General features: G+C 42.9%; 1 protein-coding gene across 1 annotated transcript in view; it reads right to left on the bottom strand.

The window, feature by feature from the left end:
• Positions 1-3,505: 3,505 nt before the first annotated feature.
• Positions 3,506-21,208, bottom strand: part of huwe1 (HECT, UBA and WWE domain containing E3 ubiquitin protein ligase 1) — a 40,596-nt gene continuing 22,893 nt past the window's right edge. Inside the window, exons 50-82 of the mRNA XM_044112176.1 lie at positions 20,999-21,138; positions 20,778-20,853; positions 20,471-20,569; positions 20,091-20,218; positions 19,849-20,008; positions 19,424-19,652; positions 19,154-19,332; positions 18,430-18,519; positions 17,421-17,581; positions 16,873-16,915; positions 15,367-15,738; positions 15,010-15,232; positions 14,681-14,805; positions 13,597-13,817; positions 13,114-13,505; positions 12,401-13,025; positions 11,617-12,319; positions 11,431-11,519; positions 10,728-10,884; positions 10,480-10,612; positions 10,121-10,323; positions 9,803-10,029; positions 9,023-9,125; positions 8,481-8,630; positions 8,146-8,391; positions 7,943-8,060; positions 7,712-7,852; positions 7,334-7,621; positions 6,064-6,169; positions 5,826-5,943; positions 5,317-5,498; positions 4,448-4,638; positions 3,506-4,353 (exon numbers count right to left, since the gene is read on the bottom strand). Of these exons, the coding sequence (XP_043968111.1) occupies positions 4,251-4,353; positions 4,448-4,638; positions 5,317-5,498; positions 5,826-5,943; positions 6,064-6,169; positions 7,334-7,621; positions 7,712-7,852; positions 7,943-8,060; positions 8,146-8,391; positions 8,481-8,630; positions 9,023-9,125; positions 9,803-10,029; positions 10,121-10,323; positions 10,480-10,612; positions 10,728-10,884; positions 11,431-11,519; positions 11,617-12,319; positions 12,401-13,025; positions 13,114-13,505; positions 13,597-13,817; positions 14,681-14,805; positions 15,010-15,232; positions 15,367-15,738; positions 16,873-16,915; positions 17,421-17,581; positions 18,430-18,519; positions 19,154-19,332; positions 19,424-19,652; positions 19,849-20,008; positions 20,091-20,218; positions 20,471-20,569; positions 20,778-20,853; positions 20,999-21,138 (6,521 nt within the window). The 3' untranslated portion in view covers positions 3,506-4,250. The remainder of the gene's footprint in view (positions 4,354-4,447; positions 4,639-5,316; positions 5,499-5,825; positions 5,944-6,063; positions 6,170-7,333; positions 7,622-7,711; positions 7,853-7,942; positions 8,061-8,145; positions 8,392-8,480; positions 8,631-9,022; positions 9,126-9,802; positions 10,030-10,120; positions 10,324-10,479; positions 10,613-10,727; positions 10,885-11,430; positions 11,520-11,616; positions 12,320-12,400; positions 13,026-13,113; positions 13,506-13,596; positions 13,818-14,680; positions 14,806-15,009; positions 15,233-15,366; positions 15,739-16,872; positions 16,916-17,420; positions 17,582-18,429; positions 18,520-19,153; positions 19,333-19,423; positions 19,653-19,848; positions 20,009-20,090; positions 20,219-20,470; positions 20,570-20,777; positions 20,854-20,998; positions 21,139-21,208) is intronic.

Genomic DNA, 21,208 nt, shown 5'->3' with positions numbered 1-21,208 from the left:
AAAATGCAAATGTTTGATCTTTATGCGAGATCCTGTGTGTGGAAGACAACCATCAAAACATAAACCACATACCAGACTGAAAACTGATGGTGGCAGCAGCAGCATCGTGCAACGGGGAGGTTTTTCTTCAGCATAGAAGCTGGTCGGAGGTGATGGAAGATTAGCAGTTACATAAAGTAGAAACCTGAAAGAAAACCTGTTGGAGGATTACCGTTTAGGAAAAGAATGACCATAAACATACAACCAGAGCTACAACGGAGCGCCTTAACATCAAAAGCTGATGTTCAGAAATGTTTTCCTTGCAACCTGACAGGGGAGTTTTAGAAAGAAAAATGTGCAAAGATTTCAGACAGACCTGAATAAATTTCTTTCCATATTAGGATGACGGACTACTTTGCATTGGTGTATCACGTAAATACATTGAACTTTGTTGTAGTTGTGAGGTGAAGTTGACGGGGTTATTAATACCTTTGCAATGTACCGTCAGGTGTCAAATATGCAATTGAGCTGTACAGAGGTTAAGGAAATAAAAATAAAAACATTAGAATTGTTGCAACACTCAAGCCATCTTTTGCCAAAGGATCTAGATATCTGATTACTTTTAACGTTGCTACAGTTTCTGAGAAATAACCAATTTTGCTTTGTTTTTTGAGGTTCGCAAAACAAATTCTATGCATGGATTATATTCCCATGTATTTGCAAATCAAAACCCCAAGACAGCAACAGACGCTTGAGGAACGCCGACATCAATCGAAGTCACAAGCGCTTCATAAATAAAACAATGTGGCTGGTCAACACATTGTGAAAAAAAAAATACATATATAGGCTATAAATTCCTGCATGACAGCACTGTAATTTCATTCATCACGCCTCAGCATGCACCAAATCAGACATGGAGGCTCCCTATTCTGCCACCGGTAGAGTTCATACTGAGGTGGGGGGAGGGTTAAGTAAGCAGCAGAGAATCATCGGTGGGTGGGCTGCCTTCGATCCCCACTGTTGTAGGGACTCCTCGGGCGGAACTAATTCAGCACGCAAGAGCGGTTAAAAGAAGGTGAATACACAGGGGGGCAACCGGGAGGGAAAGCGGGAGCGACAGGTGCAGGCATGCAAGAGCTGAAGTGGAAGGAAACCCCGAGCAGGCAGAGCGCGGCTTTGGCTGCTGCTGCTGCGGCGGCGGTTTCACAAAGCGATCCGTTTCCAGCCCCGGATGAAAGGAGACGATTTTCCTACTGGAAACAGACTCTGCTGGAGAGCTGCGAACTTCGAGATAAACGGAAGATTGAAGAGTAGTTTTCTCTGTTTTTTTGTGGTTTCTAGAGAACTAAGCAGTGAATGACAGGAGATCAGGATGCGCTAACAGGTGGTTCACTGAAATTTCAGTGTCTAATCTCCTGAAACGATCCTGAATGCATTACGCTGATTTAAGATGCCTCCATCTTCATACATGTGAGATTTCACAAGAACGCTCTTGAGGCTAAATTGTCAGCTGAACAGGTAAATATGCAGTCATGCTCAATAAATTAGAATATATGTGGCCTATCAGATTAAAAAGTATTTTCTGAAATAACCTTGAAGCAAATATTAAACTTTTCATTAAGCAAACATTTCTCTATGAATTTTTTTTTTAATGGTCTGATATTCTCTAATTTTAAATGTCATTGTCATTACCTTCAAGTGGAAAATAACATAACAAAAATAAAGGCTTTTAAACATCCATTTGTGTAAAATCTGTTCCACTTGAAGATAAAGTTTCTGAAATAAAGGAGCTTTTCCAGTAATCTAATTTATTGAATGGGTCTGGATTGTATACTAGAATATCATCAAAAAGTTGATTTATCGCAAAAAGTGAAGCAAATGTGAAGTGTTTCTCCATTAAATTAGATGGATATGGATTTAAGCGCATAAAAACATGCACATAAAATGTTTTATAGAAAATATGTTCATGTATTGTACTGTAGATGGACTGTACTACTTCTGCATAAATTACTGCACCAATGCGGCGTGACATGGAGATCAGCACGTCATGCTGCATCTAATCTAGGGTGTTTTACTAGAGTTGTCCATCTTATCTGAGTGGATCTGATGTCTCGACTTCCTCTGATCAATACCCCTATAGATTCCTTATAGTTTTTATAAGGCTAGTTTGTTGGCCGATCAACAGGGTTACCATGGTCACGTTTGACAGTGCAGACAGGCAACACATCCAGGAGTGAAAGAGAGAATCTGCAGAGATGAGCATGAAGTGCTCCAACATTTCTTATGCATGTGGTTCCTCTTTCCACTAAATCTTTCATGTTTGCCCTGAACTTCTTTAGCTGGTTCACTCCTTGTTGAGGGCATAGGTGACTGCCTGTTGGACGACTGTTCCGTCAACGTTCTTCCCGTTGACAGTGTGGGGCCGAACCCCCCCCCCCCCCATTTCTGAAGTAGTTTTATTTTTCACTGGTGTCGATTCGACAATCCTAACTCCTTCTGTAGAAGGTAATGATCAACATTACAAATGTTTGAGACAGATCTCCGAGTTGAAATGCCTTACTGAAATAAACCACTGATAAACTAAGCTTTTGATGCTATTCCAATTTATTCGGTTATCTGTAGAGTAGCTTGCAACTGGTTCCACTGCTCTCACCAAGATTCCCAAGTGTGTTCAAAATATCGCCCATGTGCAGGTGGAACTCACTTAATCTGGCAATGTCAACCAACCTGCCGTCCAGGTCCAGTCCTGTGGGTTTTAGAAGAGTCTCTGCTCAAACTCGGTTGATTCAAACAGTCCATCCACATCCTCAGATTTGCAGAGAGCTGCAAATCAACCATCATTTGATTCAGGCACCAGGATGAGAATTAAAACGATACAAGCCCTCGAGGACCAACTTTGGATACCGAGATTTGAGTTGATCGTCTTAAGAGTAAATGCGTTTCTTATGATGGATAGTTTCCCTCACCCTTCAACATCCAGCTGTATGCTTGCTGCTTAAAAGTGAGGAGTTCTGATCATGGGAACCACTTCACGTCCGTGATGTTTGGATCTGATCAGTCAGACACAAATGCCGCTTTAAATCCTGATGCACAAGTAAAATAGTGCAAAAAAAGGTTTGTAGAAGCTTGATAAACCTCCATTTTAGTGCTGTTAAAATATTCAAGCACAGTGAAAACATGTTTTCTTATCTCAACTAAGCTTGAAAGTTCATTCATACAAGTATAAAATGTGAGCAAAGATCTAATTCTAGGTAAATGATGATATTTTTGGAAATGTCAGCTTTGCTGCCTCTTCCTCAGGAGTGAAGGATGCTCTGGAACCAGACACATTCAGGGACCGCAGGAAAAAAAAAAACCTGTTAAAACGTTTCAGGCCTAAGGCTTCATGTAGTGCAGGATGACATCACAGTGAATTGATTCATCGCTCCACCTGGAGACCAGCTACGGCGACTGTAGTCTGACACATTCAGTTGTAAGGAAATAAACTGCAAACACTGGCCAAAACACTTTTAAAAGAGACAATGAATGAAATTTTATGCATTTATTCATGTAGTTATTCCACTCTGATTCAAAGGCTCAAGGCTGGGTCAGCGGTTTAATAGCCAAAAATACTCTAGAATTTATGGTTAATGTTTTTAAATCACTTTAAGGTTTTCTCTTCATTGTTTGTACCATCCTTCCTTAAAAATGCCACAAAACTTTGAAAAGTGCATTTTGGTGAATATCCCCAAAACTTCGAGTTGTTCATACACCCCCAACCCATAAAAATGTCCCCCATTGTCAAGGCTTGTGATGTCACAAATTTGCAACAGGAAACCACCAACATGTTTTTTGTTTCTTTTTTTTTTCCCCCAAAGGTTTTATAACCATCCTGTTCAAACAACATTCTTTTTTTTTTCTTTTTACACAGCCAAAGAACAAAAAAGATTGAACATAATAAACTCCCAAACCTTTTGTACAGAGAAATCAAACTAAATGAAGAAAACATCTCTTATTAGTCCATGAATCCTCGCTTGCATTTGCGATAAATTGGGAAGGGAGACACGAGCGTGTCCAAATGAGGCTCTCTGTGTTGTACGCAATATCAATCAGTCTATTTCACTCGCTGGTTTTATCGGTTTTATATGGAATAGAAACCAGCGAGACTAGGCCATTCAACAAGTAATCCAGTAATGTCTATGATAGTGTGTGCGTGCGTTCAGAGGTTATCAGTGTGAATGTGTCAGGAGTAGGCAAACTAATTAGGTGTATGCATGTCTGAGTCTCATGATTTAAGCCAGTCCGAACCCCTCTGAGCATTCCTGAATGGCCAACAGCAGCATGTGTCTCAGCTTCTCGTAGCTCTCGTAGGCTGGAAGGTCAAGCTGGTTAAAGCTGAGGAGGGACAGACGAACAAAAACAAGTTCGTTTAGCTGCGTTTCGACGTGCAGAAGCGACGCGGTACGATGCTGAGCCGCTTCTTGCTTACCAGGTGTGAGCAGATGGCAGACGGTCAGTCGATCGATCATCGCGGTGGATCTGGAACTTCTGGATGCCGTTCATGCCTTCTAGAGCAGCGAAACCCTGGAGGGGAACCTTGGATGTGCCGGTGACAAACTGCAGGAACTTGGCCCGGTCTGCCTGATCAAAGGACCGCAAGGCTCTCCAGAACCACTGGATCTGCCACGCAAAAGACAAGATAACAAAAAGTAAGTATTTTTTTGCTTAAGAAACACATTTAAAAAAATAAATAATGTTTTTGTAGACATTCTCAATTTTGTAGAAACTAATTTTCTGCAAGTTTTAGTCAAATTTAAAAAGCCTTCTAGACATTTTTTTTTCTTTAAAGCTTTAATTTTGATATAGAACCTACGAGAACTTTTAAAATTACACTTTAACAACGTATGCTTAACACTAAACACAGTTAGAACCCTTTGATTCATTTCCTCAAATAAGTTAGAAATAGTGAAAGGTTGGTGGAGAGTTGGAAGGACGGAGGGCAAAGTTCAGGTCTTGAAGTTTGCTCTCAACAAAAAGCAAAACCCGACTTCTTCAACCAGAACCAGAATAAACCTAATGAACGAACACTTCTACAGCATTACGAGGGAAAAACAAATAAAAAAAGTAATGATGTAATTAGCAAGAGTAAATCTGAGACCTAACTAAATGTAATTAAAGAAACATTGTGGAAACTTGCCTATTTAAGACTTCTCAAGGCCTAAAATTTGACTTTCTAAGGAGCTGCAGGATCCACAGTAAAAGAATCTTGTATTTGGTATCACTTCCTCTCAATCCCAACTCTAATTTGTTAAAACGTTTTGAAACAATCAGGACTGGTTTTTTTTTACTGAACTTTACCTGAATGGAGCTGGATTGGTATTTATGATATTCAGTGTTGGCCTTCAGGTCATCGATGTCGATGGTAGGCAGGCCAGAGATGAGCAGCTCCAGCTCCTGTTCGGTGAAGATGGAGATCAGTCTCTTGGGGATGATCTCGTAGAACCCTTCAAGGAAGGCTGCCAGTTGTTTGCGGATTGCGCCTAAAAATCAAAATAAAGACAATTACGGCCAAAACGAAAACAGCCTGATAAAAAAAGGTGCTCGAAATCGTTATGTTTTTCAATTTAAAGCCTTATTTAAGCGCAATACAGGCACAGAGGTCTTGTTCCAGCAGCGCTCTGTCTGCTGAGTACTTAAGAATAATTGCTGCCATCTAGTGGCTGGGTTTCTACATTACACCTTTAGTCGGCATGCAGCGATTTAATACAATACTAACTTTTCAAACAAGCACAAATCTCCACTGTTGTTTACTCCTTGGTGTGACAAAGACCCTCATTGTTTGGGGACGTAAATATTCAGAAGCTTACCAGTCATTTTCATCTGGCACACCAGATGAACGTACTCCTTCTTGTTTTCCTCTGTGACAAGAATGTTGGCGCCGTTCGGTTTGAGGTCTCTGACTTCACACACTCCAAACTCTTGGACCTAAAACCAGCAACAGTTGCAAAATACAACTTTTACATCTCAAATTAACGTCGACTGTGTGGTCATCTAGTGGGCGGTGACGAGAAATAAACCACAGATTGAAATACGACAAATACAGACCTCGGTGCTGAACGTCAGCTCATAGCCCAGTGTGGACACGTCGTTCTCCAACAAGTACACCAAACCCTGGAAGAACGGGTAGTCCTCGCTCTCCATGTCCGTGTACCTGTAGAAACAAAAGTTGAGTGCAAAACATTGAGAAACAAAAAAAATATATATGGGGATGGGGTTAAGTAATTCAACTCTCCAGGTTCATGTGACATTTTTGTGTTTCTGTATAACTATGTGGGTAATACGTGAGCAAATTGTATTAAATTAGTCTTTATTGTTTTTTTGTTTTTGTTTTTTTTAAAAAAACAACAAATGAATCTGTGTCACATCCATATTCCTGATCTCACTGAGTCTCAATCAAAATGCATCCGAATCCACTAACCCTGCTGCATTCCAGTTACCTAGGAAGTTGGAGCTGCATTTGAGGACGGATTAAATGGTGCTCCAACTTCTTCTTACAGTCTGTGAAGCAGGGATGTCAACATGGCAACAGCCAAGTAAACATTCAAAGTGCTTCTTACCAACGTCCTTTTAAGCTTTTGTTTCCATAAGCAAAAATCACTCAATTTATCGAGTTTAGAATTGCACGTCCTACATATAATATTGGTTTTAGACGCACTCTTGCATATATGTCTTGTAAAATAAACATATTTCCACCACATACTATTAATATTGATGTGAGGAGTGGCCATATTGAAACGCAAAGCCAGGCTTGGCAGTCACAACTGGGAGCAGTAGGAGTCGCTCCCTTTCCCAGTGGGAAATCTGACATTGGAGGGCATTCCATTTTATTTTTACTTTTTGGGGTTTTTTTGGCAGAATTTCCCAGTTCCAACTACAACTTGAATGCATCATTAAATAATACCTTCTCAAATAAAACATCCAACTGTCATGAGAGGGATAGTAGGAAATATTCTTAAAAGATCTTTACGTAGTTAAACATTTACAAAAACTGTCAATATTTCAAATTTAGGACTGAAGCTAATGATGACATTTGTGGACATAAATAATTTTAAAGTACTTCTTGAGTCCAAGGAATGCAAGAAAAACTACAAACAACTTTGCACAAAAAAAATTGCCCTGATCCCTTTTTTGTGTTTTAAGACACTAAACAACAAAATCAAACTGGAAAACTGGCATCTTAGAGGTCAAAATGTAAAAATTTGTCATATAGTGAAGGCTGAGGTTAATAGTTCCTTCATAAAATGGCGGTGCACAAAGCCTTAAATAGAAGCATATGTAACAGAAGGTTTACTGCGAGTGCAGGAGGCTCAGGTACCTGACACTCTTGCCCAGGATGTGCTTGTAGAAGCTGCGAGTGAAGTAGCATTCCAGCAGCCGGTTGTCGTACACCGCCTTGGCCACAACGCGACCCACGAACTTGAAGTAGCTGAGGTGGTTGGGGTTGCAGTGAGACGAGGGGTTTATGGTGTAGGTGACGCGGTCGCCGGGTGACGTGCGGAAAAGGGCGTACATGGGGTTGAACATCTCCCGAGAAATGATCATGTACCACTCCCTGAGCAGGCCACCAGCATCCTGACCCTCCTCCCCTTCAAATACGATGTATCTGCAACAGAGCCACGGTAGAACGTGGAGGTTCGGTAAAGTGGTTCTGAATTATGGACATGAAGTGAAAACAGAAGCAATATCAGCTTACAGTCTGTTCTTCATGTCCTCGGGGCTCTTGCGGTGCAGTTCCCTGTAGGAGTCCTCAAACACATGATCGCGCCTCACATGAACAGCCATGTCCTCCTTTCTAAGGCCTTCATCCAGTCTTTCCAACTCCTGGCGGAAGTACCTTAAAGTGATGGGAGAAAACCAATCAGATTTGATCAAACGTCCCTGGTGAACGTGGCACATGGTGACGGTGGGAAATCATTCCTCTTACTTCCTCTTAACGTCAAAGTCCAAAATCCGGATGTAGTCGACTAATACTGCGAAGGGCCCGTCGGCCAGGTGAGTGGTCGACTGTCGCAGGATCTGATTTAGCACTGTGCGGTGAGTTTCTAAAAACACAATCAGTCCCGTTAGAAACTGAACGATGCACTGAAACAAAATCCCTCTTTTTACTTCAATGTGCTTCATTCTCACCAGCAAAGCGGAGGAATTTCTGGGTGTCTGGTGGGAGGTTAGAGGAGATGTGCATGGAGGACGGCTCTCTGGAAAAGAACGGGTCCAGGGACGAAGGGGTGGCGGGCGTGAGGGGGGCCGGGGACAGCGGCGGGGGCTCATCTTTAATATGGGACAGCTGGCTCTCCCGCGTGTCCCTAACAGGAGGCTTGCTCTCTCGCTCTGTGGCGTGAACCAGAAAGAAGGCCTCCACAGCTGGCTGGAGCACTGGAGAAACGGATCATCAGTCACTGCTGTGCATCCCCAATCCCGGCTCCTTCAGAATAACAGCATTTCTTAAATGGAACTCCACCTACCCAGCACAGCATGTTGGTCATGAGACTCTTCCAGCTCCTTCAGACACTCCCCTAGCATGTCCCACAGTTCATCCAGCAGCAGCTGCTCACTGAGCAGAGGGAGGTCTGGAAGTTTCTCCTCGCTCTCTGACTGAGCGTTTCCTTCTTCGTCTATAAAGAAAAGGTCAAATATGGACTTCAGAAAGGTGTTCCTCATAGCGAGAAACACACAACGAATGCTATGAATGGCAGTTTTGCATTTACGCGGCTAAATATTAGTTCAGCAATTCACAAGAAGGCAAAAATTCCAAGTATTTTCCCAAGGAAAGTGCGCAGTTATGTTTATAATAATCAAAATATATTCCCAATGTTTCAAACTCAAATACTTTTCTAAATTTATAATTACAAATACATTTATAAGCACTTTAATATTCCTCAATAACACCCAATTTGCATACAATATCTCAAACCATGTTACTAAGTCTTCATACCATCACAGGAACAAGTTTTATTAAAATCTATTATAAACAGACGTAATATTTATGGCTATCTGTAATTCATACCCAGAGGCGCAGCGTCTTGCTCCAGAGGAGATGGCTGATCAACGTCCATTGGAGATTCATCTCTTTGTGCTGACTGAGCTTCTGGCGCCGACTGAACATCAGACTGAAGTAAACAAAGACGGACAATCAGCAGCAGGAAAACGTATAAGATATAGTTGTTTTTCTACACAGAAATGCAACTCTTAGAAGGTTGCCATGCAAAATGACATTCCCATGGTCTACAGAAACAGAGTTTTGAGAGAAGAAGGTCAAGGAAAAAAGCATTAAGCCACATTTGCCAGCAAACAGAGATGAGCAGTGAGGCAAGCAAAAACATTCATGGTTAAACATTCATGGTTAAACAACAGAACCCGTCGATGCAAACACACTGAAACACAATGCATCAAATTACAGGCACATCTGATAGATGGGACCGCCAACGTTCATCATGCCAGCAAAGATGATGTATCAGTGCATAAACCAACTGAGATGAAAGCAACTGGATGACAGCATACACAGTTATGTTTGCAGATAAACAAAAAGGACCTGGAAGAAAATAATATGATTTCACACAATTTTCATAAAACCTAAACCCAATAAAGCTGGCTTCTAATTAGATGTAGCAAAAAATTTATAATTAAGAGTCATGATAAAGCATTTATCAACATAATGACAGTAGCGAGGATTACACTACCACACAATGTATCTGGTGATTTTAGTTTTCTCAAAGGTTCTTCGGTTGTATAAAAGGCAATGTTAAGTAAGTAGGAATATGCCTGCTGTCAGTGCAGCCATGCTAACCGTGGCAGCAGCAGCCGTGCCAGTAGGGGGAGCAGCACCAGTGGGAGCATGGGGGGCAGCCACTGAGGATCCAGCGGCAGATGCAGAAGGGGCGGCAGGTGGGGGGGCCTGTTGGAGCCGACGTGCACGCTGCCCCTCTCTCACCATCTGAATGATGGCGTCGGCCTCAGCCTCAAGCTGCCGCACTGCGGCCTGGATGCTGCTGGCTGAGCCCAGGCTGCTGGAGCCTGGCGTTTGAGCAGATGACAGGTTTCAGTTTACGTTTAGAAAATATTCCATATAGAGCTCGAAGGGATTGTATCTGGAAAATCGTCTTACCTATCCGGCCTGTCTGTTTGGCTTTCTTGTTGGCACGCCGTGTGTCCTCACGCAGCTGGATAATCACCTGCAGCACTCGCAGGAAAAACTTCTGTGTTGATGTTTTGGATGTCAGCGAGCTCATGCAGGGAAGCTGCAACTCGCGTCCCCCCAGAGTGCGCTTCTGTGCAGCCACAATCACCACACTCTCCGAACCATCGAACCTGTGTACCGACCAATAGTAAAGTCTGTAACAAACAGTCAGCCATGTAGAGTAGTAACTCACAAAAATATGTTAAACGCTTGTTTATTACGACTTTAAAACTGCCTCTGTGGTCTAATGATGGTGTGCAACCCACACACACACATTACATGCTCACCTGCTGGTCATCTTCCCCTTTAATCTGGCAGATAAGGAGGTGTCCTCTGGAGGTGCGTCTGGGGAATGGGAGTCGGCTTGTGCCTGCCTCTGCTGCTCCAAGTTGTACTCTCTCAGCTCCGCCAGTAATGTGCCTGAGACACAAAAAAATAAATAAATAAATAAATCAAGGTTGCAAGCTTGAAAAGAAATGGGTCTTTAAATTAACAAGGAAAGGATGAAACGTGTGAAGTACTTGTGAGTACTGACCAATCTGCTTGCATAGAGTGTATCCCAGGTGTCTGGCTCCACTGAGGAGCAGTCTGAGCACCGTGTCTCTGGTGGAACCATCTCCTCTGGACAGCTGCAGCAAAATGTTAGCAGCGTCCTCGAGTCCCTCCTCTGAACAGGAGTGAGATGTCAACACCTTGGAGAGACGGAGGAGAAACATTTTCAAATCATCAAGATTTTAAGAGAGGTAGACATATAGAGTCCTATTTATGGCAAGCACTAAGCATAAATTGCTATATTAAACCTTGATTATGACAGACACTTCAAGTGAGAAAGGAAGTAGTTGAATTGAATGTTTTTTGACAGAGTGATTAACATCTCTGTCATAAAGACAAAGAGTGGGATGAATTGGGCAGAAAACTGTTTCAAAAGACAAGATACAATAAATATTGTAAGAACTGCAAAAACATACATTGAATGGCTAACCAATTATTTTAGGAGCCCAGATAGTCATTTCAGGGACAGCTTCAGATTTTAAGATGATATTTTCAACCAATACAATAGGCTTATTATTGTTACTCTTAGGAGGTTCCAGAGTAAGCTATGGCTTCAATAAATCTTTACTTCCAGTCAGTAAACAAATATTCTGTCTCATCACATTTATCTTATTTTAAAGGGAATGTCTTCCCCCCGCCCCCCAAAAAAAGACAAAAACCAACAGGATTATGAGATCTCATCATACCTCCACAGATAGTTGAAGTTGTTTCTCTGTGAGTCCTGTAGAGGCCATCTTGTCGCTCTCTGTACTCACAGCAGAGCTCCTCTGCTTTCCTATAAAATGTTTCACACCAAAAGTCCATCACATTCATTTCTGACTAAATGTGTTGCAGAGCCATGTGTGGATAAACCTGAGTACTTCGTGGGTTACCTGTAGAGGTTAGTCCAGTGGATGGTGGTATAGAGATGGTGGTAGAAGAAGCCTGTGAGATGGTTATGCTCGTTCCTGAGGAAGTTCCCTGGGCTACGGCTCCTCCTGAGACAACAGGCGCCGTCACAGTGGGATGAGCAGAGCCCACCAACGCTGGACCTTGCGTCGGGATCGACAGTGTGGACCCTGAGCTAGCTATGTTCGGGTTGGCGGTCTGTGGGGTCGGGTGTGCAGCAGGCACCTCCGTTGCCTTGTTGTCGGGCAGGGCAATAGATATAAGGGAGAGAAGGCGCAGCAGCTTTTCGGTGAGCAAGGAGCTCCGCCTGATAACAGGATGCGACAGCATGTTCATCAGCTGTCCAAGAGGGGACGTCTCCAAGCTGAACTGCGCTCCGTCGGCCTCCGCGCCGCCGCCCAGGGGCATTGTCTTCATCGAGGCTTTTCCCTTGCGGCTGACGTTCATGTTGTCGAGCTTAACGAGCAGATCCCAGAAATCCGTGGAGATGCCTAAAGACTGAGGAGTCGCTATAGAGGAGCTCAGGGAGTTTAGAGTATTGGGGTTACTCTGAGGCTGAGAGCCTGACCTGGAACTACCAACTCCACTTCCTCCCCCAGAAGAACCTGTACAAAGGCGAGAATCCAGATCAGAGGAAGCTGCTGAAATGTCCTTACATCGCTGCTGGGTGAAGTGGCTTGGAAACACCTGCAGAAACATACAAGAATGAAGTATTATAAACTAATATTTTATATTAAGAACTATTGATTAAATGAATGGAAATCTAACCTTAGCTAGCTGGATTAGTGTGTCCAGGACATGTCTGCAGACCACTGGAGCAGCCTGAGGGTGGATGTGAACTGTGGAACCTCCGCCGGCTGCACACGTGACTCCTGCAGCGCCGCCCGGTACTCCTAGTGCTCCGGATGCCGTAGAGCTGCCGGCTGAATGCCGGTCGCCATGCTTCCTGCCCGACGCCCGCTGGATTTGAAAAATGTTTGTCCGACAACCCAAAGCTGCATCCATAGAGACGGAGAGCCAAGAGAGCTGGCTGGAGCTCCGAGACTCCACCCTGTTCAGCAGCTCTAAGGAGGATGATGACGATGAGGCGGCTGAACCTTTTCCCCCGCAGCCGCCCTGGTTGCTCCTTTTTCCACGGGAATCCTCCAGACGCGCCGTCTCCAGGCAGACCTCACTCTCGCTGCTGCGCTGCAGGATGGACAGCAGGCTGCGGATGACCCACCCGCGGGTCTGCGAGTGGTAGCAGAGGTTCCTGAGCACACGGTGCAGGCGGCTGGTGTTCAGCTTCGGTTCGTCCACAAACAGCAGAACCAGCAGGCAGGACAACGCCTCATGGTCCAGCAGCAATCGTCCGCGAAGACGCAACAAAGAATCTACGCTGGAACTGGACGGTCTGTAGAAGACAGAATAACCACGTGGTTTAGAATGTATGGATGTTTCATACTAAATCTTGCATTACAGAAAGCCAAATGTTTCCACACCTGTGGTTTGTTCCTCCCCCCATCTGAAACGGTCCTCCTCTCTGGACAGCCAGACGGGTGTACTGGACACCTCGGTTGCTTCCCAACCGGCTGGTGAAGGCAGGCGAGCGCAGGATGGCCGAAAGGGCTGAAGATGAGCTGTGACCGAACAATCTTTCGTGCATTAGCTGTCTCTGACGCACCTCTTGCTCCCTACGCAAAGCGGCTGCCTCAGCAGCGATGTCCGGCGGCATGACAGCCAGCACACTGTCCTCCATGTCCTCAAGAACGCTCCGCCGGAGCTCCGAGGGCAGCGTCTGGATGAAAGTGACCGGATCCAGAGGAGTGTCTCCCTGTGGAGGCTGCTGCGCTAGCTCTCTTCGCTGCTGCTCAGCTCGCTGCTGGGCAAGAACCTAAGGCAAAAAAAATGATTAAAATCAGACTCTTGGATTGGTTGGGAAATTGCATTTCAGACGGTAAATTCTTGGTCTTCCGTAATCTCACCTCTTCCTGAATAGCAGGCGGCAAAGCTGCCAGGAACTCAGGGCTGACCTCTGTAACCCCTGGACCTCCGAGCACAGGCGTGTTAGAGGAGGGTAGAGTTGTGGCAACAGGAGGACGTGAAGGAGGTCTGATGCCGAGCTGATTCTGAAGGACCTCTCGACGGATGTCTTCTGGAAGGGCCGCAAGGAAAGAAGGATCCACACCTTCTGGCAAATTGATTCCTGTAGAGAAAAACAACATGAAACACAGTCGTGAAGATGTCATAAACTCTAAATTTTTAGATTATATATAGGCCTGTCACAGTAACAAATATTGCTGAGCGATTGTCTCACAAAACATTACAATAAACGATAATATTGTTTGAAGACCTTTTTTACGCTGATTTAATGGAAAATGACATAATAAGGCATGCGATTTCCTGCCAAAGATAGATGGCAGTCCTGACGATTTTTATTCAGTCAGGACTGACACTAGACCCACATGCGTTGCAGGTAGATTGTAGTAAAGCATTGATTAATGCCTGGTTTTAAAATTAGTTAACTGGACTTTTAGCCATTATTTGGTGCCCATTGTTGGATCGAACTGTTATACCTAGGATTTCTGTCGGCTAATGTGTGATCTTTCAGGTTTTGAAAATGGGCCGACCATCGGTTAACAGCTCTAAGAGCGTGTAGTGTGCACCGGGCATAACACTAAGGAAATGAGGAAGGGAGGGTCAGTGGAGAGCACCGGAGTTGAGCCTTTTTTTATTCAGTGTCATCAACAGAAAGAGAAAAAGGCCGGAAGAGACGATAAAGCCGATAATTAAATGAGGTCGACAGTTTAAATTTATCGTGCGATTAATTGATTTATTGTTTATCGCGACAGGCCTAATTATATATATATTTTTTTTATTTTATCCATCTTATTGGAATGATAACATAACTGACTAAAAATGTATCTTGTTGTCACTGCAAACAATGTCAGCCTGGCAGAAACAAATAACTGAAAAATTCTTTAATTATTATTTAGGGCCAGTCGTTTGATGTACTGATACAAATATTAGAAAATAGCATTTTCTATTGGCTGCACTGAAGCGTATTACCAGCTAGCGGATCCTCCTCGTCATTGCTGGTGGATGGAAGAGGCTCTTCCTGGATGGCCTGGGATTGGCTGTCAGCACTGTCGCTCCGAGGCATCGTCTCTCCAGGAGATGAAACAGATGTGGAGCTGATAAAGCAACAGAAAATAGACATTGTTTAATGTTAATACCCAAAACTATATAAAATCAAACACAAGTGATAAGCATAAAAGTTTTATTATAATCATGTACTTGGTAAAAATGCAATTTAACAACTGGGCTATGGCTCCTCCTGAGAGGAGACAACGACAAAGAATGAGTCGTACAAGCAATGTGTTTGATCTGAAATATACCATTTTCCGTACCCAGTCTCTGCATCTGTCTGCCGATCAGTCAGCCCACTCTCCCTGCTGCCAGATAACTCCTGGGACAGCTGGGTGGTCTGCGGAGGATTGGGAGCAGCTTCTTCCTGAGTAGCAGATGCAGGACTGCTGGTGTCCATGGGGGATCCCTCCAACTGCGACACGCCAACCGCTACAGGCTCAGTGCTTTCCACAATATCTGGGCTTAACGAGGCTGAGGAGAGAAAAGGGTGACCTATAACTTCCCTCTCCGAGTTTAGAACATGAAGAAAGGTTTCCAAAAACAAATATATGTATGTGCCCTTGTTGTTGGCGACTGTGTAAATAATCGGTTTAAGGTTAGTCTACCTTCCCTGCCTTCATCCAATGCTCCTCCTTCACCACCTCCTCCTCCAACTCTCTCACCAGTTGTAGGAGCCGGGGACATTTCCATCTGAGACGCTTCTGCTTCGCTGTTTGGTCTCTGACTTTCTGACAGGGTCGGAAGTCCAGCCCCGGCCAGAGCAGCCAGTGAGCTGGCGTGCGTCTCAGCCAGGAGCAGGTCAGCAATTGGCTGGTGGACTTGCTGACTAATAGCGGTCTCCAGGGAGACCAGGGCCTGTTCGTGGGGAGCAGGGGTGGTGGGAGTGACCTCTCCAGACGGGGGAGCAGTGAGGAAGCCTTCTGAGACCCTGGGTGCGTCCAGGCATGCCATTGGACCCTCCTGAGCCTGCTCACCCTCTGTGACATCCAGGTGGAGAGTGTGTTAAAACAGGTCTTCCTAGAGTTTTTTTTTTTTTTTTAACACATACTAAAATAAGCATTTAAATGCATCTACCACATCTAGTGATCATATGTCAATGCTTAGCGAAAACATTTTCATAAACAGGTGCCATATAAAAACAGCAGCTGAAACTATATGTGAATGTTTGAAGAACAGGCTGACTGCAACTCCACACAAGAGTACAATGAATATTTTGTAGAAGCCATCAGCCTCCACTGAGGAAGGAAGTAAGTTGTATAGTTATCTCCTGTATGGGGTACCCAATCCTGATCCCATCCAACAACACAACTTACTACCTCACCACAGCGCAGGCAGTCGCAGCAAAACATGCATGGACGACTTGTAGGTTTTCACTGGAGTCCCTAGGAGTGATGAAAAACCTTATATCACAGGTGTCAAACTCCAGTCCTCGAGGGCCGCTGTCCTGCAGTTTTTAGATGTGCCACAGGTACAAAACACTGGAATGAAATGGCTTACTTGCCTCCTTCTTATGTAGATCAGTTTTTCAGAGCCTTAATGACGTAATTATTCAATTCAGGTGTGGTGCAGAAGAGGCACATCTAAAAGTTGCAGGACACCGGCCCTTGAGAACTGGAGTTTGACACCCCTGCCTTATGTGGTGTGGGCTGATTTTACCAGAAAATAAAAATAATCATTCAGATCATTTTTTTAATCACTGAAAGTGACCCTTCTTCTCTAAGTGGAAGAAAAACTATGTCTGAAAAATTCCTTTTACAGCACAACATAGACTAAAGATCCCCTTATTGTCAACCCCCAATATCTGCATGCATGGAGAAAAAAAATTTTCACAAGCATTGAAATGTAATAATTTCTGGCAAGAGCTTTACTAAAGGAGAAAGACAAAATATTTTTGCTCCAAATACAGATGTCCAGATGATAAGGCGTGGCCATAAGAAAGACAGTAGACTGTATAGTTATCTCCCAGATCTGGTGTGATCCTAAAACTATACAAACTACTACCTCATCCCACAGCACGCACTGGAAGCTGGGTGCCTTCTTCTTGGTACCCTTCATTAAACGTTTTTAAAAATGGCAAAAACAAAAGTGTTCCACATTACGAGACTCAGTACCTGCAGTGTTGTCCGCACCATTAACTGTCCCCAATCCAGAACCCTAAGGACAAAAAATATTCAAAAGCTAAATGTTAGTTCTTCCAAACAAACGACTAAAATCCATATTTTAAATCAACTCACTATAAACCCCAGCATAAATTTATATCTTAAGAACCATTTTGCAGCAAATTGGCCATTTATCATTACTATATGCTGGTCGCATTTTCTTTCACATTTGGAATTTGAGCTATTCCATATTAGTTATGGAATAGCTAATATTCCGTAACTAATATCTATATCTAATAATTTATTATCTATGTTCTTAGACATAGATATTAAAATATTAGATGATCACCACCAGAATGCTAAAGCTGGAACCCAGGCAGTTCTTGCATGGAGCAACTGCTGGAAAAAACAAAAGAACAAACAGCTGAGACGATGCTTTCTAGCCTCTCAGCTGTTCTAAGGCTTCTGGAATGTAAAAACTGGTTTAATACGAGGCACTAAAAAAAAAAATCCCCTAGAATAAATTCTTCAGCCACCAGCATAATTATTTCTCTGCAAACCTGTAGGCTCTGATCCCTCACTTGCTCTGCCCCAGACGCCCTCCTCTCATTCTGCTTGGACTCCTCTTCCTCGGCCAGCTGCCTTCTTCTCTTCTCCCTGCGCTCTTCCAGTTCCTCATCTCTTAGACTCTCCAGATGCTGCAGGATCGGCACTTTCACCACTAAGCACACACACAAAAAAATTAATTAGTTGGGCTAGACACGAGGAAACAATTTTTTGTTGTTACAGCTCAAAGGTGGTCAACACTCTACAAATCTAGGGTTAGGGTTCTATTCATTTAGTTACTATAGGTCACAAAATGTTGTTCAAGCCAAACCTCTTTAAAAATAAACTTTTCCATAATGAATAGCAGGTAGTGGAAAGCCTGTAAGTTTTGATTCTGCCCCCTGCATTCCCCAAAAAATTCTAAACTAGAAATCATAAAATTAATGTACATATTTAACTTAATGTCGTATCATATCTATAATGGAAAATCTGGTAGCATTTAAAATTGAGATTGTTAACCGGTCCAAGACTTTTTAAGACCTTGCAGAAAAACTGTATTATGAAGAAGAACTACTCTTACACATCTGGTCTATTTAGTAAACGCGAGGCCATGCGCTTTGACTTTCAACTTTTATTCATTAACTACACAAATTTTAATGCAACTAATCACATTTATGAGATTCTTTAAATCATACAAACGTGTCAAGCCTGGACGTTTGTATTTGTGTTTCTAGTATGCCTGTAACCTTGATGCACTAACTACATCTTCAAACAGCAACAATGGACGACAAAGCTGCTTTTTTTTTTTGCCCGTGTTATTATTATTATTATTTTTATTAAAATGCAATTAATTTTGATTAATTAATCACAGACCTTGTAATTAACTCAAAAAATTTTAATCAAGTCCCACTAAATTCTTATTAAAAGGAACAAAACATAGTTGTCAATAAACTAAGCCAAATGCTCTTATGCAAGTCTAACTATTAATTTATTCTTGTTGAAATATGTTTATTGTTGGTTTACCTGCTACGCAGTCATGCATGCTCTCGGCATCGAGCACTTTGCACTCATCTGTCCATCTAGTTAAGGCAGTGGGAATACTTGAGAGAGTACCTAGAGAGATAAAGCACACATGATAGCACTTCATGCAATGGAAAAATAAAACAAAACTTTATTTCAAAATGACTTGTTTTGACTTATGTTTCAGAGAACCATCTAACTTTTTAAATGAGTATCGACACTTAGGAACTGAAAAAAATTCAAAGTCAGGAAAGTTTGCAACGTTCATAGATATTTAGTTCTGTGAACGTTTAGTTAGTTAGTAATTGAAGCCTAAAAGACGAGTTAAAAAAAGAGCATATACTCCCTTCACACTTGACAGAACTGTGGCTCATTTTCTAATCTGAAACCATAATGATCAACAGGCAGTTGTTTTTCTTTGTGCTTCAGGACAAACTGTTTTAAATCTTCCAGTACGACTCTCTCTTCACTGATTGACATAAGCAGACAACATGTTTTTTTTAAAAATTAACACAAAATACAAGCTGTAAATGAGTTTGAACTGAGATGACTAAATCATAATGCTGTAGGGGAAATTAAAATAGCCAAATTAAATGCTTAGTTAGCTAGCAAAGCCTTTCTGCTTTAACTTTGTACCCAGGTAAATTGTGGGGAAACTGCCTTGTTCCTGGAAAAGGTTCCCACAGTCAAAAAGTGATTTTACAATTGACTTCATTGTAATGTTTACCTGCTTGTCCCCCAGTACTGCTTTGTTCGTGGAAGAAATCATCCAGCAACTCATCATCGGAACGAGCAATGATGTGAACATCCTCGTTTCCAACCAAAAGACGGGCCCGGCCGCGGGACTGCAGCGGCAGAGAGCTGGACAGCTGTAGAATATCTGCTGCTGCACTGGGGCCCAACAGTCTGAAACAGAACAAGAGAGAATAAAATATTCTAATTACTACCAGAAGAAAATTAACTGAAGCAAGCCTTCACAGAAGCATCGTCATTTTACCTCTGCAAAATGAGTGGAGGATTGGGCTGGCGGTTGTGTGGGTAGTGGACATGGATGGTGTGTCCGCTATTGGCAGTGAGCTGACGAAGCGTTCGCTGGCTGCGACCCATGCCCTGCGCCAGGCGGCTGCTGGAGCCAGCCACGCCTAGAGTGAGGGAACTGTGATCAGCGTGGCGCACCATTAGAGGGTGGGAGCTGGGGATGTTTCCTGGGGAGGAAGGGATGTCAGCTGGAGGAGGAGCAGAAGACATGGCAAGCATTAGGTCAAAGCACTGGCAAAATCTCTTAAAGTGTTGAGGAAAACAAAAGAAACAAAAACAATTGAACATTTTTGTTTTGATGATTGGAAAAATTATTTGGACATTAAGGGACATTTGGAAAAATTAAAAAGTGGACTGCTTTAATAAGTCATCATTTCTACCCACCGTTGTTGGAAAACATGTTGTCAAACTCTATGATGAGGTCATCGTCCCTGTCGAAGCGTTCAAAGCGGATGTGAGGTGCCGCGTTGATGTCAGGAAAATCTTCATCCAGCTCCATCTCTGACCCTTCATCGTCATCATCCTCATCTCCTTCTTCGTCATCCTTAAAGAGGCAGCAGCAGTAATGAGCATGGGCAACAACCATCATTAGATTCTTGAACAAACCTTCCGGTATTTATACAAACCTGGTCCTCCTCCTCTTCTTCCTCCTCCTCTTCTTCCTCATCCTGACTGTCTTCATCATCATTGCTGCCACTCGAGTCCTCCTCCTGTGTATGCTCCTCATCCTCTGGTTCAAGAATGTTCATCGAGTCTAGTGAGGAAGTTACACACAAAGTTCCTGTATCAATAAAAGCAGCCACAGTAAGCAGGGTGTTAATCTTTCTGATAATCGTCATGTTTTTTTCAGGGCCAAACTTGGAAACAAACGAAATGCCTTTTTAATGTAAATAAGCTAAATAAGAAGAGAAAATGTTTTCGTACTGTGTTTTTAGTTTCCCGTGTTGACAAATGAAAATAAAATATAAAAAATGACAATTGGCTGTCTGATGTGTCCTTAACATACCTTCACGGTTAGCCTGAAGAGTGGACGCCTGGCTAATGTTGGATGGGACTTCATCCATCAACACATCCTCCTGTGATTCATCCCCACCGCTACGTCCAACTATTTGGCATTAAAGACAATAGGAGTTATAGACCTTGGGTCAATAAAAGCATTACCAATAATAAAGATTTTTTTTAAAAATCACCATGTCTAAGCAGTTTATTTTGCCCTCCATAAGTCTCACTAGGGTATTGGGATACTCTACATTATCATAGTATAAGCTACATTAAACGTCACAATCACACTTAATGTATTTTGATTGATTTACCTATAATTGTACTATTTGCAGTACCAACATCTCTCTCCAATAACTCATCAATAAGGTCCACCAACTCATTTTCAACCTACAAGAAGAAAAACACAATTAAGTCAAGGGGCAAAAGAAATCGTCACGACAACATTTCTGAAGAAGTGTTAATTTTTGGAAAAAAAATTTTAACCATCGATGAAACCCTCAAAATATTTACACGAGATGTAATCATATTTTACCTGCATAGCTTGTGTGCTGAGAACCTCTGGCTGTCCAGCGATGACCACTGTGTCTCCTTCCGCTTCCCCATCCATGAGGTCAGTGTCCGCCCCCTGAACTCTGTGGCTGCCGTCCACTGGCTCCGTTTCTCCTGACTCTCCTGGATGAGATTTTACGTATGAACATCAAGGAAGTGCGTGGTGATCAGTGGAGTTGGAAAGAACCTCATC

The sequence above is a fragment of the Gambusia affinis genome, linkage group LG01, assembly GCF_019740435.1.
Source record: "Gambusia affinis linkage group LG01, SWU_Gaff_1.0, whole genome shotgun sequence".
Classification (NCBI taxonomy): Eukaryota; Metazoa; Chordata; class Actinopteri; order Cyprinodontiformes; family Poeciliidae; genus Gambusia; species Gambusia affinis.
This window is presented reverse-complemented; position numbering and strand designations above follow the sequence as displayed.